We start from the raw sequence: 18,936 nt of genomic DNA on the forward strand, positions 1-18,936 counted from the left end.
GTCATCGCCAAACGTTCGTCCGCCTTTAATAATTTTTTTAAAAAATAAACTTTAATAAATAAACATGGTGAGTAATAATATAAATGGTTGCTAAGGGAATGGGAAATTGTAATTTAGGGGTTTAAAGTGTTAAGGGAAGGCTTGTGACACTGTCTACGAGTCTATGGAGAGGGGCGGCATACAAATCTAATAAATAAATAAATACTGTTGATAGCCCAAAATAGTGTACTGTATTTACTTCCGCATTTCTACTTCGTGGACATTCGACTTTCGCGGGCGGTCTCGGAACGCATCCCCCGCGAAAATTGAGGGAACACTGTATGATCAAATAGGCATTTTTTGGCATTTGTAACTATAAGACATAAAGAGTAAACATTTAAGCAAGGAAGATAGATGACTAAAAGGTAGAGGGACTGAAGAAGTAAATGGAGATTTGTTCAGGCAAATATTGTTGGGTTTGTGGGATATCAAATTCAGAACAATGTGAGCTTGAAACAGATTTCTCTCAGGAGAAAAAAGCTCAACCAGAGAGCCTTTCATCAGCTTCTAGCAATTGATTTATTGCTGTGTGATGAATTTTAGGCCTTTGTAATAAAGGTGAAATGAAAAGGAGGACAAGCAAATGAAAAGCAATAAGGCTGGTTATCTTAACAGGGTGGTCAAGTTACCTGATTCAATGTAGCCTCTTTTTAAAAATAAAAAATGTAATACTACTACAGTGGAACCCCGACATAAGAGCTGCTCTACTTAAGAGCAACTCGAGACAAGAGCTGGGAGGGGAGAGATATTTTTATTCTACTTACAAGCCCAAATTCGAGATACAAGCGCCAAGGAGCTGTCTCCTGAAGCCAAACGCTAACTTCCGCGTTCGGCTTCAGGAGACAGCTGCGAAGCGGCGCGCGTGTTTTAAAAGGTTGCAGCCGGCCTGGGGGGGCTCGGGGGGGTGCTTGCAGCTTTCTTTCTTGCTCTTTTTCTTTCTCTCTTTTACCTTCCCTTCCTCTATTTCTTCTTTTCTTTCTCCTTCCCACCTTCTTCCCTCCCTCCCTCCCTTCACTCATTCCTCTCTTACTCTCCCCTTTCATAAGTTTCCTTGCTTCCTTCCTCTGTTCCTGTCCCTTCCCCCTTTCTTTCTTTCTTTCTTTCTTTCTTTCTTTCTTTCTTTCTTTCTTGCTCTTTTTCTTTCTCTCTTTTACCTTCCCTTCCTCTATTTCTTCTTTTCTTTCTCCTTCCCACCTTCTTCCCTCCCTCCCTCCCTTCACTCATTCCTCTCTTACTCTCCCCTTTCATAAGCTTCCTTGCTTCCTTCCTCTGTTCCTGTCCCTTCCCTCTTTCCTTCCTTCCTTCCCACCCTCCGTCCATTCATTCACCCATTCCTCTCTTGATCGCTTAAAGCCGGTCCCTGGTGCAAAAAGGGTTGGGGACCTCTGTCCTACAGGATTGGGTGGCAGAGAAGTTGAACATATGTAAATTTAAAAGTTTAAGAAAGTTTACAAGTTAAGTGAAAGAAACTTCATTATTCATTTATATGTACATGTACATTTCTTCATTAAAAACATGTCTTTCTGCATAATTTAGACTAACTTTGTGAGTTTTTTGAGGGCTGGAACCAATTAAAATTATTTACATTAATTCCTATGGGGAAAAGTCGTTCGAGATAAGAGCTGCTCGACTTAAGAGCCCAGGTCCGGAACGAATTAAACTCGTATCTCGAGGTACCACTGTACTTGTGGATTGTGTAAATGATATGTGCTTCTGAGTTTTGTCTGCAAACATTAGAAAAGATGAAAGTGTTATGCAAAGCACGGTAAAAAAAATAATCTTGAATTGTCAACGGAGAAGGCTAGACAAATAATTTATACTGCAACTCAGATTGGTGATAGCTAGGATTCAGCTAAAGGAAAAGAGGATTCATTATGATTTCCGGTGATTTATGCAGTGTCCCTGCAGACCTGCAGATACTATTGTCTGGAGAGAAGCCTTCTTGAACAAAAGGGCAAAAGGACTGTTCTTATGAATACATTCTTGTTGCCTGGCAAAAGTATTAAATTAGACAGCAGCCTTACAACTAATTCTTTATCTCAAGAGTGCAGTTGAGATCTATAGAATGGGCTTGAGCAAAACTAAGTGTAAGATGAATGGAAAACAAGATCAGGATACTTAATTAGGACAATCCTTTTTTTAAAACATTGATTGCATTGTATCACAGTTGTAATTAAATAAAAACAATTAAAAACACTACCTTTCCTTCTGTTTTTAGTGCAAGTGCCATTGCTTATGAAAGGATGGAATAAGTTGAGTTCAAAATATAGGGAGAGAGGAAGGAAGGAAGGAAGGAAGGAAGGAAGGAAGGAAGGAAGGAAGGAAGGAAGGAAACTTTTCAGCTGCTATCAGTAGAAAGAAAAAATGGTACTTGAAATTTCACAGACCATACAATAGAATAGAATATTGAGGAACAAAACTCCATACAGTTTGATAAAAGTACATATATGAGAAACACCATGGGTTGTCCTGAGCAATATAGTGGACTACTATGAAAGATGCTTGAAAGACTTATTGCTCAGAATTACAGTATAGGAAAATATTGCATATGCTCTTGTTATTGCATGGGTGCAGTTATTTTAAGATGTTGGAATCAGAGGTTGTGTTTGTGTACACTGAAAAACTTTTTGGGATTGAATTGATAGCACCATACAGACTTATAGCAAGGGGGTTTGATTTACATACGATAGCTTTGCATGTTTAGGTCTAAACTTTATATTTACTTTAATATAGCAAACAACAAACTATAATAATAATAATAATAATAATAATAATAATAATAATAATAATTTATTAGATTTGTATGCTGCCTTTCTCCGAAGACTCTCATTTTTATGTCTTTAAGTTACCATCCATATATTTCTTAGAATGAGGACATCTTAAAGATTAGAGATAATGCTAATCTTAAAGTAAAGAAGTAACTGATGTTTCAAGAGAAAATGAAGATGATCTTATTTTGGGTCCATTTGTAGGAATTAATTACAAGATTTATAGATGATCTTATATGACAGGGGAGTATGAAGCAATTAACATGGTCAACTTGGTACAAAACATGAATACAGTAACAAACTATTTCAGTTTTTCTCACTAATGGAAAACCACTAATCGGCTTCTTTTTTCTTCTGGGTCATGTGACTAATGTTATCAAGATTAACTGCAGAGGAAAGAAAAGAAGCTTAAACGACTTGAGACTGCCCATCTGGTCATTTTAACCATTTCCTGTTCATTAAAGCTATGGAATTTCATAAGTCTACAACTGACTTACTGTTCTATCCTATATCTTAGAATAGGTGTGCTATGCTAAAGTATGATTTGTTCTACCAATGCTTGTTGAATTTGCTGATTTATTGTGGCTATTGGGACCTAATTGTTTGGATGCTCACAACATGTTGAGCCACAAACAAGCAAGGCATACTGCACTCCATGTTATGTATAAATCCTGCTTCAGTCTGTCTCTCTCTCTCTCTCTCTCTCTCTCCTCTCTCTCTCTCTCTCCCTATCTCCCCCCCTCTTCCCTCCTGGCCATTTCTTAATATACTGTATTTCTGCCCCATAATGTGCTAAACCAAGAGATTTCTCCTCTTTTATTGAAAAAACAATAATAAGGAGGAAAGCTATAGGAAAAAATGGAAATAACAATGAAAGTAAGTAAAAAGAACTTGGGAAAGATATAAAGATTTTAAATATCCACATTCAAAGTCATGTTTTGCTATAATCATGACTTATCCAATAAACAATAGTACTATAGTTCATGAATTGCACTAAACCATAAACTGTAAGTTACAAACTGCAAATGGTTAAGCCAACATGAAATATACTACAGTATAGCATGGCACAGTAGCTTAAATTGTAGGTCACAGTCTCTTGGGAGACACAACTTAGTTAGAAAAAGTGTATTGCATTTTTTTTAAAAAGCCTGAGGCAACAGAGTTGAGCTTGGGCATGTGAGTATTACTAAGTTTATGAATGAGCTTTCCTTCAATGTCTTTTCCTCAGAGCGATATGAGAGTTCTGCAAACCAGTTATACTATTGTATTCTTTACATTCTTATTTAGGTGGTAAAACATTACTTTTCTCAAAAATAGGTACTGTGGCACTGGCATCCCAACCATGGAATAGTACTGTATTTGCATTGTCATTTCAATGTCTGTAATAGTGTATGGGTCGATGAAGTTCAATATTTTTATCCATTACAGTGGTACCTCGAGATACGAGTTTAATTCGTTCCGGACCTGGGCTCTTAAGTCGAGCAGCTCTTATCTCGAACGACTTTTCCCCATAGGAATTAATGTAAATAATTTTAATTGGTTCCAGCCCTCAAAAAACTCACAAAGTTAGTCTAAATTATGCAGAAAGACATGTTTTTAATGAAGAAATGTACATGTACATATAAATGAATAATGAAGTTTCTTTCACTTAACTTGTAAACTTTCTTAAACTTTTAAATTTACATATGTTCAACTTCTCTGCCACCCAATCCTGTAGGACAGAGGTCCCCAACCCTTTTTGCACCAGGGACCGGCTTTAAGCGATCAAGAGAGGAATGGGTGAATGAATGGACGGAGGGTGGGAAGGAAGGAAGGAAAGAGGGAAGGGACAGGAACAGAGGAAGGAAGCAAGGAAACTTATGAAAGGGGAGAGTAAGAGAGGAATGAGTGAAGGGAGGGAGGGAGGGAGGGAAGAAGGTGGGAAGGAGAAAGAAAAGAAGAAATAGAGGAAGGGAAGGTAAAAGAGAGAAAGAAAAAGAGCAAGAAAGAAAGAAAGAAAGAAAGAAAGAAAGAAAGAAAGAAAGAAAGGGGGAAGGGACAGGAACAGAGGAAGGAAGCAAGGAAACTTATGAAAGGGGAGAGTAAGAGAGGAATGAGTGAAGGGAGGGAGGGAGGGAAGAAGGTGGGAAGGAGAAAGAAAAGAAGAAATAGAGGAAGGGAAGGTAAAAGAGAGAAAGAAAAAGAGCAAGAAAGAAAGCTGCAAGCACCCCCCCGAGCCCCCCAGGCCGGCTGCAACCTTTTAAAACATGCGCGCCGCTTCGCAGCTGTCTCCTGAAGCCGAACGCGGAAGTTAGCGTTTGGCTTCAGGAGACAGCTCCTTGGCGCTTGTATCTCGAATTTGGGCTTGTAAGTAGAACAAAAATATCTCTCCCCTCCCAGCTCTTATCTCGAGTTGCTCTTAAGTAGAGCAGCTCTTATGTCGGGGTTCCACTGTATTTAAAACTTAACTTTCAATTTTAGTATTCTACTTGCTGGACTGCTAACTTGAAAAACAATCTTCTGCACATTTTTGAATGAGTACTGCAGAAATGTTTGAGACTTGGTTTCAAGGAGATACTGTACTTTTTAAATCTTTGTTTTTGTGTCTGCCAAAAACAAGAAAACAAGTTTTGGTATAACTGATTTCTCTCCCCTCCCTCCTGATTGATTTTTAAATTGTTCTCCTGTTATAACCATATAGTAATTCACTGTTCAACTCTTCCTTTGGGATCCATTTAATAATAAGAGTATAATTTAATTATTGATGTCTTTGTCATTCATTTCTTAGAAGATTTGAATCGGAAAGAAATGATATATCTATTTTCCATACAGTTTTTACAATTTTTGAAATATAACCATTCTTCATTTTTCTTATCTAGTACTCTTAAAAGGCAGCAGTTTTAATAAATTTTTAAATATCATTTGTCACTTCTCAATGATTGTGCAAAGTTGCCTTCTTTATTTGTATACAGTGTTCCCTCGATATTCGCGGGGGATGCGTACCGAGACCGCCTGCGAAAGTCGAATTTCCACGAAGTAGAGATGCGGAATTAAATACACTATTTTTGGCTATGAACAGTATCCCAAGCCTTCCCTTAACACTTTAAACCCCTAAATTACAATTTCCCATTACCTTAGCAACCATTTAGATTATTACTCACCATGTTTATTTATTAAAGTTTATTAAAAAAATGTTTTTTAAAGGCAGACAAAAGTTTGCCAATGACATATGACGTCATCAGGCGGGGAAAAAACGTGGTATGGGGGAAAAACCGTGAAGTATTTTTTAATTAATATTTTTGAAAAACCCGTGGTATAGACGTTCTGCGAAGTTCAAACCCGCGAAAATCGAGGGAACACTGTATTGTAAAAAAAGTTGCCTTCTGTCTCTTTCTATCTGCAAGATACATTAGGAGTTTCACATTTAACTATTGAAATACTCCACCAAACCACAGATTGGGTTTCCACTTCTTCTGTTTCCTTAGGGACCCGTATCAAGTCTCCTTCTCTGTCTTTTGCTTCTAAATAATGCTTCTAAATAATGCAATACACCACTGCTATAACCAGCAGTGTTGCTTTCTAATAGTATATAGCAGAGTTGGCGAACCTTTTTGGCACTAAGTGTTAAAATGGAGGGAAGGGGTGCCGGAAACCAGAAGGCCTAGCTGCCCAGTGCGCATGTGCATGCTGGGAAAATGACCTTCCATTTTCCAGTGTGCACATGTGCATCGGCCACCTGGTCTTCTGGTTTCTGACATGTAAACGCACATGGAAACCAGCTGGCCAGTGCACATATGTGTGCCAGAAACTATTTTTAAAAAATAAAAGTAAACTTTATTTAAACACACAAAACTAGAAGCTCATCTTCCTGGCACCTGCATGCGCACTGGGCAGTTGCTCTTCTAGTTTCCAGTGCTTCCACGCATGTGAAGACCAGTTGGCCAGTGTGCTGGAACCCAGAAAAGCAACGGATGATGGCTCGCGTGCCTGGAGAGATGGCTCTGTGTGCCAGTTCTGGCACACATGCCATAGATTCACCATCACGGGTACATAGTATGTTCTTACTGATACCTTGCAAGCTCATTTTCTTGAAGAATTCCATTTACTTGCTTGCTTTCAGCATGGTGAACATTGAAGCGTGCTGAGAATTGCAGTTCAGCCGTATTTGAAGAGATGCAGGTTCCCCCACTCTGCTGTGTTGCTTTTCCTTTATCCACTGAGTAGGTAGCTTCTATAATGTAAGTCACTAAGATACACTTGGTAGGCAGAGCTTGGGCTTCCTGAAATGTGATTGTCTGACATGAGCTGGTGCAATACTGTTTACACGTCAAATCCTTTCTAGTTGAAGCTTGATAAAATTCCTGTTGCAATGCTCAAAGGAGATGTCATTTCTAAAGTTGTGACTGTGAAACAGATACAGAAGAACATGTAGGAAAGGCTTTATCAATCATTTACAGACTGAGTTGATACTGCTGAGCTCTCATGTGGGACTAGTGGACTATCTTCTGCAGAGGTTCAGAAACAGATGCTGAGAGTGGCCCTTAATTAAACATATACAGTGATACCTCATCTTACAAACGCCTCGTCATACAAACTTTTCGAGATACAAACCCGGGGTTTAAGATTTTTTTGCCTCTTCTTACAAACTATTTTCATCTTACAAACCCACCGCCGCCACTGGGATGCCCCGCCTCCGGACTTCCGTTGCCAGCGAAGCGCCCATTTTTGCACTGCTGGGATTAGTTTAGTTTAGTTTAGTTTTATTGGATTTATATGCCGCCCCTCTCCGAAAACTCGGGGCGGCTAACAACAATCATAAACAATGTACAATAAAATCCAATACTAAAAGCAAATTAAAACCCCTTAATATATAAAAACCAAACATACATACAAGCATACCATATATACAGTTGTGACGGCCTAGGGGGAGAAAAAGTCTTCCCTCCTTGGGAAATCCCACCTCCGGACTTCCGTGTTTTTGTGATGCTGCAGGGGAATCCCAGCAGGGGAATCCCAGTAGCGCAAAAACGGGTGCTTCGCTGGTAAAGGAAGTCCAGAGGTGGGGTTTCCTAGCGAGGGGAGCCTCAGTGAAATCGCAGCATCGTAAAAACACAGAGGTCCGGAGGTGGGGTTTCGAGAAACCCTTCCACTCGCGACTCCCCACCCCGATAAATTCACCAAAAAAAAGAGAGACCCCCTTCAGAGAAACCCGTCCGTACACACACACAATGCACAAATCCCCCCTTTTCACATTCTCCTTGGTTTAATGGGAGACCAAAGGCGAAAAAAGAAAAGAAAAAAAAATCCCCAAAAGAGAGGGACAAGAGGCAGGCACAAAGCGGGGGCACAAGGGGAGCTGCCCGGCAGAGGTTGCTTTTTTTCTTCTCGTGGGCAAGTGGAGGGGGGGAGAGAGAAGGAAAGAGAGAGGAGGAAAGAAAGATATGAGAGAGGGAGGAAGAGAGTGTGAGAGAGGAAGAAAGAGAGAGAGAAATGATAGAAAAAAGGGGAGAAAAAAAGAGAAATGAGAAAATGATTGAAGCAGAGAATGACAGGAAAGAAAGAGAAAGAGACAGAGAAGTGACTCTTGGTGATGACGTATGATGTCATCGGGTGGGAAAAACCGTGGTATAGCAAAAAAACCGTGGAGTATTTTTTAATTAATATTTTTTGAAAAACCGTGGTATAGCGTTTCGCGAAAATCGAGACCGCGAAAATCGAGGGATCACTGTAGTCTGAATGGTAGAAACATAGAAGACTGACGGCAGAAAAAGACCTCATGGTCCATCTACTCTGCCCTTATACTATTTCCTATATTTTATCTTACAATGGATATATGTTTATCCCAGGCATGTTTAAATTCAGTTCCTGTGGATTTACCAACCATGTCTGCTGGAAGTTTGTTCCAAGGATCTACTACTCTTTCAGTGAAATAATATTTTCTCACGTTGCCTTTGATCTTTCCCCCAACTAACTTCAGATTGTGTCCCCTTGTTCTTGTGTTCACTTTCCTACTAAAAACACTTCCCTCCTGAACCTTATTTAACCCTTTAACATATTTAAATGTTTCGATCATGTCCCCCCTTTTCCTTCTGTTCTCCAGACTATACAGATTGAGTTCATTAAGTCTTTCCTGATACGTTTTATGCTTAAGACCTTCCACCATTCTTGTCGCCCGTCTTTGGACCCGTTCAATTTTGTCAATATCTTTTTGTAGGTGAGGTCTCCAGAACTGAACACAGTACTCCAAATGTGGTCTCACCAGCACTCTATAGGGTTGTGCATGTACGCTTGCATGAGACATGTTCTGTATTAGATTTAGCTCATTAACTTGACTGTGAATGAGCTAAACCTACTTGGGAAGAGCAAGTATTAAGGAAGACTAGGACTAAATCTACTTGTTTACCTCACTCCATTCCTAAGAGGTCCGTAAGGACAACAACCTGCCTACTGTCCCTCTCCTAATGTTCCCGTGCAGTCATGTGTACATGTTTATACTTTTACTGAAATATATGTTTGGCAAAAATAAGATAGATAGATAGATAGATAGATAGATAGTTAGATAGATAGATAGATAGATAGATAGATAGATAGATAGATAGATAGATAGATAGATAGATAGATAGATAGATAGATAAATTGCCTCTTGTAGCATTTCCAGAAACACTGACCCAATTCCAAGGGAACATTAGTAACTCATTGAATCCTTCATCTGCCCAGCCTGAAGAAGTGGACATATTGGAATAGCTATTCCATGAAACAAAGTGGGAGGGTATTTTATTGCCATGGCCTACCACTTTCTTACTTTGTGTTTTTGTTGTCAGTAAGGGAAAAAGAGGGAGGGAGGGAGAGAAAGAGAGAAGGAGAGAGAGAGAGGGAGGGAGAGAGAGAGATCAACAGTAAAGAAGAGGGAAAGGACTATTATTGCTCAGAGCTGGTTTGGCAAGTGTTCTCTGAATGCCAGGGCTGGCAGGGAGGAGAAGAAAAGGTTTGTTTGTTTTCAAGAAGGGATAATGTTTACTCAATCTCATGAACTGAATACTTCCTGAGTCTTTCTAGTGCCTTAGATTTCTCCAACAGATTTACTACAATTTACAACTCTTTCCTTTACCTATAATAATAATTAGGAAATAACTTGTTAGCTGAAAAAGAAAAAAAATAGAGTAAAATGAGGTCAAATTATACACCACAACGTTTAAAATGGAATGGAATGTTTTAAAATCTGCATACACATGATAATTTCAAAGCATCTTTAATGAGTTTAATTCCAAACCTGCAAGCAGAAATTAGCTTTACTGATGCTCAGGATAGGGAAATAAAAACAATAGCCAAGGATTTTCTAAGAAAGCAGCTAGAAACTGAAGTACAGTAGTTATTATATTTTGCTTTTCTGTGTGTGAATATAACTTCCAAGTTCCTAAACTCTACATGATCGCACAAAATATCTTATAGCAGTGAAAATGATTCCTCTGCTATCATCTAGCCTGCAATTGGACTCCGAATCTCAGCTGTTTCAGCCACAATGAGCAATGTTAGAGGATGATGGGATTTATCCATTCTTGAAGTCTACCAATTCTGTAAAAAACAGAAATGAGAAAAAGGACTCTAACAATAAAGACAGCTGCTGGCTGTTTTTTAGAAAATAAATTAATAATAACAAAAATGTTGACAAAATAATTAGAGGACAACCCCCCCCCCCCCCCATAGAGCGATTTTCCTCCAATTGGGACCAGAGTTTCTGGTATGAATAAATGATGCGATTATTTAATAAATCATCATGTGACCATCTCCAATTTTACAACTTTATTTGTCATGGTCGGTAGGTAAATCAACGCTAGCATTTAACAAATAACTCTTGCCCCATAGAGTTTGCATATCCTCAGAAGCCGCAACCGTCATCAATGGAAGCTGATTGACAAGTACCTGAATCATGTTCTTATGACTTTGGAGTTGCTGCAGTCATCATAAGTGTGAGGACCAGTTGTAAGCTACGACCAGTTGTTAGTTGATGGTTTGCTTATGACAGTAATTAAGTACAGAATTGATGTTATAAGTCATGACAGTTCTTTGAGGCTTTCAAAGCATCCTGTAATACAGTGGAACCCCGACATAAGAGCTGCTCTACTTAAGAGCAACTCGAGATAAGAGCTGGGAGGGGAGAGATATTTTTGTTCTACTTACAAGCCCAAATTCGAGATACAAGCGCCAAGGAGCTGTCTCCTGAAACCAAACGCTAACTTCCGCGTTCGGCTTCAGGAGACAGCTGCGAAGCGGCGCGCGTGTTTTAAAAGGTTGCAGCCGGCCTGGGGGGCTCGGGGGGGTGCTTGCAGCTTTCTTTCTTGCTCTTTTTCTTTCTCTCTTTTACCTTCCCTTCTATTTCTTCTTTTCTTTCTCCTTCCCACCTTCTTCCCTCCCTCCCTCCCTTCACTCATTCCTCTCTTACTCTCCCCTTTCATAAGTTTCCTTGCTTCCTTCCTCTGTTCCTGTCCCTTCCCCCTTTCTTTCTTTCTTTCTTTCTTTCTTGCTCTTTTTCTTTCTCTCTTTTACCTTCCATTCCTCTATTTCTTCTTTTCTTTCTCCTTCCCACCTTCTTCCCTCCCTCCCTCCCTTCACTCATTCCTCTCTTACTCTCCCTTTTCATAAGTTTCCTTGCTTCCTTCCTCTGTTCCTGTCCCTTCCCCCTTTCTTTCTTTCTTTCTTTCTTTCTTGCTTGCTTGCTTGCTTGCTTGCTTGCTTGCTCTTTTTCTTTCTCTCTTTTACCTTCCCTTCCTCTATTTCTTCTTTTCTTTCTCCTTCCCACCTTCTTCCCTCCCTCCCTCCCTTCACTCATTCCTCTCTTACTCTCCCCTTTCATAAGTTTCCTTGCTTCCTTCCTCTGTTCCTGTCCCTTCCCTCTTTCCTTCCTTCCTTCCCACCCTCCGTCCATTCATTCACCCATTCCTCTCTTGATCGCTTAAAGCCGGTCCCTGGTGCAAAAAGGGTTGGGGACCTCTGTCCTACAGGATTGGGTGGCAGAGAAGTTGAACATATGTAAATTTAAAAGTTTAAGAAAGTTTACAAGTTAAGTGAAAGAAACTTCATTATTCATTTATATGTACATGTACATTTCTTCATTAAAAACATGTCTTTCTGCATAATTTAGACTAACTTTGTGAGTTTTTTGAGGGCTGGAACCAATTAAAATTATTTACATTAATTCCTATGGGGAAAAGTCGTTCGAGATAAGAGCTGCTCGACTTAAGAGCCCAGGTCCGGAACGAATTAAACTCGTATCTCGAGGTACCACTGTATTGGCTGTAGATATGCTATATCAGTGTTTCCCAACCTTGGCAACTTGAAGATATTTGGACTTCAAGTTGCCAAGGTTGGGAAACACTGGGCTATATATTACTGATAGACATTCATTTATTTTTGATTTATCTCCAATCTGGCTCGTCTAGAGATGCACCCATCACTGCTGTCATTGAATCCATTATTTTTGCTCTTTTCTTCCACCTTTCCCACCACTAACGGTATCAAATAAAATGTGTAAAAGTATGATAGTTTGAGCCTCGTTATATGAGCCTCAAGTGGAAATTCCGTGTTGATTTGCTCTGTGATTCATTTATTTGTTTTCTTGACTATGCCCAGATATCTTCTCCAATACCAAAGTTCAAAAATATCAATACAGTTTCTCTCCTGCTGCTTTCCAACTTTCATTTCCATAGAATGCCACAGGGGAGATAGCATTACCTGAAATGATTTTGATCTTTGTAAGCTGTATAAATAAGAGCCAGTTTGATGTACTGGTTAAGGTACCAGGCTAGAAACTGGGAGGCTGTGCATTTTAGTCTTGCCTTAGGCACAAAATCAGCTGGGGGACTTTGGACCATCGCATTTTCTCTCCACACTAGACAGTGTTGAGACAGTGCAAAGCACTTCTGAAATCTTGCCAAGAAAATTTCAGGGACCTGTCTAGGCAGTTGCCAGGAGTCAATGTTGACCTAAAGGAATAAAAACAAAACAGAACAGAACAAAACAAAGCACCCTTGTACAAATAAATGTAGCAACCTGTAATTAACAAGATGTAGAGATGTAAAAGGAAACTAGGTTTGAACTTACCACCAAAAATAAATAAAACTGTTATAGAAGTTGCAATGATTTTTCAAAATCATTGTAACTCCAATCAAATTTTGGCTTTCTAAAAATTTATTTCTTTTATTTAATTAATTGGATTTATATGCCGTCCCTCTCCAAAGACTCGGGGCAGCTTACAATACATTAAAAAAAGGAAATATATAATATAATTGTGTAAATCTAATTAATTTAAAAACTAAATGTACTAGTCTATAAAACCCTATATTATTTAAAAAAACCAATCATACCCACTCAAACAACAATCATACATAACATTCATTGGCTAGGGGGCTACGGTCTAATCGCCCCAAGCCTGGAGACATAGATGAGTCTTAAAAGTCTTGTGGAAGGTGGGGAGGGTGGGGGCATTATGAATCTCTGGGGGGAGCTGATTCCAGAGGGCCGGAGCCTCCACAGAGAAGGCTCTTCCCCTAGGACCCGCCAAGCAACACTGCCTAGTTGATGGAACCTGGAGAAGGCCAACACTGTGGGACCTAACCGGTCGCTGGGATTCATGCGGCAGAAGTGATTGCTGTGTGGCAAGACACAGGAGTGCTTTCTACCTATTTCCTCATTATTTCTACTATGTATTTCTTTCATTAGAATTGACCTTGTATTTGGGACTTTAGTTTCCTCTAAGCTTGTAAATAAGCTCACAAAAGCTATTAGCCTGCAAACTATTTAGTGGCCTCTGGGGGTGTTGAAAAAGGATTGAAGTGTTCCGTGCTCTGCATTTCTGTGAAATGTGTTGTTTTCTAAGCTGAGTTGGGGACAGGAATTCCATTTCTCCTGACAGCCAGCTCAATTTCCTGGCTGCCACTTCATATATGCAAACCCCTATTGTTCTTGTAAACTCTGTGGTTACTAAGCCACTGCTTGAATATAAACCTTTTGCGGAGGTAATGCTCTTGGCTTGTTTCCAGTCCAGTCAAGTTACATGTGAATTGATTCCTACTGTCAGCTTCACTAAGAAGACAAGACCAGGAAATAAACTCTACACTAAGCTTAAAACCATCTACTCAGTGATGGGTTCTAAATCCCATCGCATGCCACTTCTCCGCATGTGCAGAAGTGTCCGAGGCAGGTGGGCGGGGCCTCCTGCCCCTGATACCGGTTTGTAGAACTATATTGTACCGATAGCAATCCACCGTTGCACCTACTCCATCTTAGACGCCAGTAAATTAAGCGGATGTTTGCCGAGCTGTTTCCAAATGTTATCTCATTGTTCTGGACTTGTTTTAGCCTCTTTTGCCTAGGAAAAAAATGAATAGGATAAATAAATGCAAAACATACCCTTTTATAGACTTTTATATTATAATAATTCAGAGTAAATTCACAATAATAAGGCATAATTGTTTTTATTTTTTTTAAATCATAGCCTCATATTTATAATTCCAAATGCTTCTTTCTGTTACATTAATGCTTACTATAATTTGCAACTGTGGATCCCTTGATGCTCTCTGAACTTGGTTGTTTGTTTGCCGATATTTAATTACCTGAATAATATTATCAGCGCTGGCTGTCAAGTGCCCAAATTCTGATCATGTGACTTTGGGAGTGCTGCCATGCAGTTTTGAGAACCAGTCAGAACTAACTGTTTTTTCATTGCTTTCATAATTTCGAACAGTCATTGAATGAATGGCCATTAAGTAAGGACTGCTTGTGTGCCAATTTCTATATTACAACGGTATGTATTGGCTGGATCTAGAACTAACTTGGCTTAATTTTAATTCAAATGTGCAGGAACCGTGCTTAATTGTTTGAAATCTGTAACTTGAGTTGGCAGTGTTATGTGAACGAACCCCATTATGGTTTATTTAGAAATAGAATAGAATAGAATTTTTATTGGCCAAGTGTGATTGGACACACAAGGAATTTGTCTTGGTGCATATGCTCTCAGCGTACATAAAATAAAATATACATTTGTCAAGAATCATGTGGTACAACACTTAATGATTGTCATAGGGGTCAAATAAGCAATGAAGAAGCAATATTAATAAAAATCTTAGGATATAAGCAACAAGTTACAGTCATACAGTCAACATGGAAGGAAATGGGTGAAAGGAATGATGAGAAAAACTAGTAGAATAGAAGTGCAGATTTAGTAGAAAGTCTGACAGTGTTGAAGGAATTATTTGTTTAGTAGAGTGATGGCGTTCGGAAAAAAACTGTTCTTGTGTCTAGTTGTCTTGGTGTGCAGTGCTCCGTAGCAACGTTTTGAGGGTAGGAGTTGAAACAATTTGTGTCCAGGATGTGAGGGGTCAGTAAATATTTTCCCCGCCCTCTTTTTGACTCGTGCAGTATACAGATCCTCAATGGAAAGCAGGTTGGCAGCAATTGTTTTTTCTGCAGTTCTGATTATCCTCTGAAGTCTGTGTCGGTCCTGTTGAGTTGCATCATAGTGATAAAATTAACTATGGCTGTGTCCAGTGGCTGTGAGGTGGCTGTGATGATAGATATTTTATTATTGTAGAATTTCCTCCCTGCCTCCCACTCATTTTATACATTCACCATTTGTAGCAGATGAACAATGCTGACAAGACGTTGGAGATTAATCTTGAAGAGAAGCAGATAAAGGGCACCAGGTCACACGTTTTTTTCAGGCAATTTGCATTGGCAGTAGCATAATTCATTCAGTTTTTCTTTCCTGCCATCTTATACTGACATAACACGCCTAAGTGAAATTGAATGTCACAACGAGTGTTTTGCCTTCCCTTATGGGAGAGAATGCAAAGATCTAAATAGTTCTTTCATTTAAATGAAGATTAAGGTCTCAAGGCAGCAGTTTGATTGAGTGTAACTCTTGTAGCTCCTGTTATTGGAGCTGCTGAGCTGTTCTTCGCTTAATTGGCAGCTAGAAATATTTTGGTACATCTGTAAATGCAGATGGAAAATGTTCTTGCAGTTACAAGTAAGCAATGATTTTAGTATTTAAAAAATAAAAAAAATGTTCTTTTTTTTTCTAAAAGTGTGTGTATAACTTTTAAAAATATGATTTGGCATGCATATTTTTTCTTTATGAATTATTTGCTAAATTTGCCAAATCTGTAAATTTACAGATAATTGGTTAAAATATCTGATATTTAGTGAGCATTAGCAAAAGTCATTGGGAATAAATAAGGACAGAACTGAATAAAACCAATACTGTTAGGTAGTGCTAGAAGCAATCTTTCAAATTATGTAAAATTTGCTGAATGCACAAATGCCTTACCAATTTCAACCAGTCCAATGATTTCTAGATTAAGCTAATTAAAGTAAAGTGGAAGAAGCAAGCCATGATATGATCTTAAGCATATACCTACCATTTTCAAAGAGAACATCAGGAATCACTTTAAAATCCTCTACTTTATTGTTTGGGAATGAGAGGATGTGGAATGAATTAAAAAATTGTTAAGGGGAAGTTTAAAAAGAACTCAAGAAAAAATGAACTTATCTATAAAATATCACTATATTAATATATTCTATGTAATAAATTTAACTATTTAACACTTTATTTTAATATCTTTAAAAATCTTTTTTATATTTTTATATTCATTTTTTTGAATTGGTTTAAACTATAATTATACAGTATAACTGGTAGAAAGTACTGAAATGTTCAAATTTTAATGATAGCATATATTATATAGAGATATTTCATTGATATGTTTACTTTTCTGTATTGATCTCAACTATAGTTAGTTTTCTCTTTCTGTACTAAGAAGACTTCTATGCTGAGCCGAGCAATTGTAGCTCCTTTTTGTGTTAAATGTAGTGTTTTGTCAATTTAATGTTTTTTCGTCTTGTTACGTCTTTTATTTTAAATATTAATAAAAATATTACAAAAAATAAAATAAAATACTTATTTCATTCACAAAAAAAATAAAATAAAATACTTATTTCATTCACTAAAAAAAATAAAATAAAATAAAAAGAACTCAAGAACAAGGAAGAAATAGGAAAACAAACACAAATTGGGTGTCAGAACAATGAAGCTTGCCAAGAAAAAAAAAAGAATAATTTTCGGGTCAGACAAACTTATGCTTTCCCTTCCGTCAGGTGCTGAAAGTATGTGCATGCGCCGGGGCAGGACATGTAGGAGGAGCATTGCATTATGTGTGTGGGCACTCGTGCAGAGTGACACATGCACACACTTTCAGCACCTGACGGAAAAAAAGGTTCGCCATCACTGAGCTAGTTCAATATAAAAGTAATAAGACTTTTGAATGTGTCAGCTCTAGTTGGAGACTAGGAGGGCTGAGAGTGATTGCCACTTGGAATCTGTTTCAGGAAGCATAATGTCTTTTCTCATCGAGTTAAAGCAATATGAAAATAGAACTCGCTGGCAACTGATACAATGTCTTCAAGTTCAATTTCTACCTTTTCCTAGTAATGGGAGTTCAACTCCAACACACTTGGGAGTGTAGGGTAATTCTGACAAAGCAATATTCTAGCAATTGAGATATCACAGACTCTTATGGTTTGATGATAGATGTTTAAAATTATAGAAGATGTCAGGACACATAATAGCATGTTCGTGAGGATGAAAGAGTTTTGATTATGGTATATTTGGCAGTGAGTTTAGGACAGAGATTGGCTACCAGAATTTTTACTACCACACTGTGGGCGTGGCTTATGCATTTTGTTTCCACATCGTTCAGTGACAATTGGGTGTTCTGCGGTGGAGCTCCATTTTCACTATCCCATTGTGTTCTCCCCCATCCGGGCAGTAGCCCACCCCTGATTATCTACTATATAAAGTGTATATAGCTCTTCTAAAATTATACACATCCATCCTCATTTACTGCGATAGGAAAAATATACTCAGAGACCAGAAGGGAAAAAAAGAAAATTTTGCTATTTTTCTACCGGAACTGTGTTCCTGACCGTACCCGTAGGAGCCCACCACTGGTTTAGGACCTATGGCTATATTTTATATTGTGATGAAAATTGCTAAGGCTAATAATGCAATTGGTCAGAATTTCAAACTAATATTTTCTTGAATAAAGTCTAACTTTCAATGTTAGTATAGTCAAACTTGACTGGTGTACTATAGGGTTCCTGCTTGGGCAGGGGTTGAACTCGATGGCCTTCATGGTCCCTTTCAACTCTAAATAAACAAACAAAAACAAATAAATAAATAAGTAAATAAGTAAGTAAGTAAGTAAGTAAGTAAGTAAGTAAATAAATATAAATAAGATAGATTAGATAGATAGATAGATAGATAGATAGATAGATAGATAGATAGATAGATAGATAGATAGATAGCTCCTTTGGGTCTGTGCAGTTTTTTTCATCTCCTTTAGATCTAGATGAGATAGGTGGCACACAAATTTAACAAATAGTTTTAATTTTGATACCCTCACATTTTCTGCTCTTTTTCTGAATAGATTGCTTTACACAAAATATGTGTGTCTTGTTTTCAGCTGTTGTTTTCAAATTACTGAACTGAACCTCACTATTTCTCAAAACTCTGCTGTGGCAAATGAAGACTTTTTTCAGTTTTGTATTTTTGTATCCCCCTATTTTTTCTTTTAAATCTTTAAATTCAACCTGAGAACCACCTTCACTGATCTTGCAGGTGTTCTTTTCATGAGAAAATTCTAAATCTAACAGTGAAGCTATCTTGCTTGACTTTAAAGTACCATCTCTTTTGAAGATTAATCTCTCTCTCCCCTCCCTTTCTTTTTTTAAAGATTCATCTTCCAACTACATCAGACAACTTGAAACAAAAGTCAAACTGCTAGAGGATGATAACAAACTTCTCTCTCAGGTAGGAGGTGGCTCTTCATGTTCCCTAATACTCCTTCTTTAATAAATAAACATGTTTTTCTCCTTAGCAATGGATCAAACTGACCCTGAGAATTAAGAAGAACACTAATCTTCTACCAGTAATGGTGGGACTGAAACAGGACCAATTTAAATTTTATTTTATTAAGGATTTGGGTTGTATTTTGTACACATTTAATAAATAAATAGTGACATATAACTAAAAGAAGAATAAAAGAATATGCTTTCTGTTTTGGTGAGCAAATTTGGTGGTATCCATTTCAAAATGTTC

General features: G+C 38.1%; 1 protein-coding gene across 1 annotated transcript in view; it reads left to right on the forward strand.

The window, feature by feature from the left end:
• Positions 1 to 18,936, forward strand: part of CCDC85C (coiled-coil domain containing 85C) — a 186,084-nt gene that overhangs the window by 103,061 nt on the left and 64,087 nt on the right. Inside the window, exon 3 of the mRNA XM_070752612.1 lies at positions 18,572 to 18,648. Within this exon, the coding sequence (XP_070608713.1) occupies positions 18,572 to 18,648 (77 nt within the window). The remainder of the gene's footprint in view (positions 1 to 18,571; positions 18,649 to 18,936) is intronic.

Source organism: Erythrolamprus reginae, chromosome 1 (assembly GCF_031021105.1).
Source record: "Erythrolamprus reginae isolate rEryReg1 chromosome 1, rEryReg1.hap1, whole genome shotgun sequence".
Lineage (NCBI taxonomy): Eukaryota > Metazoa > Chordata > Lepidosauria > Squamata > Dipsadidae > Erythrolamprus > Erythrolamprus reginae.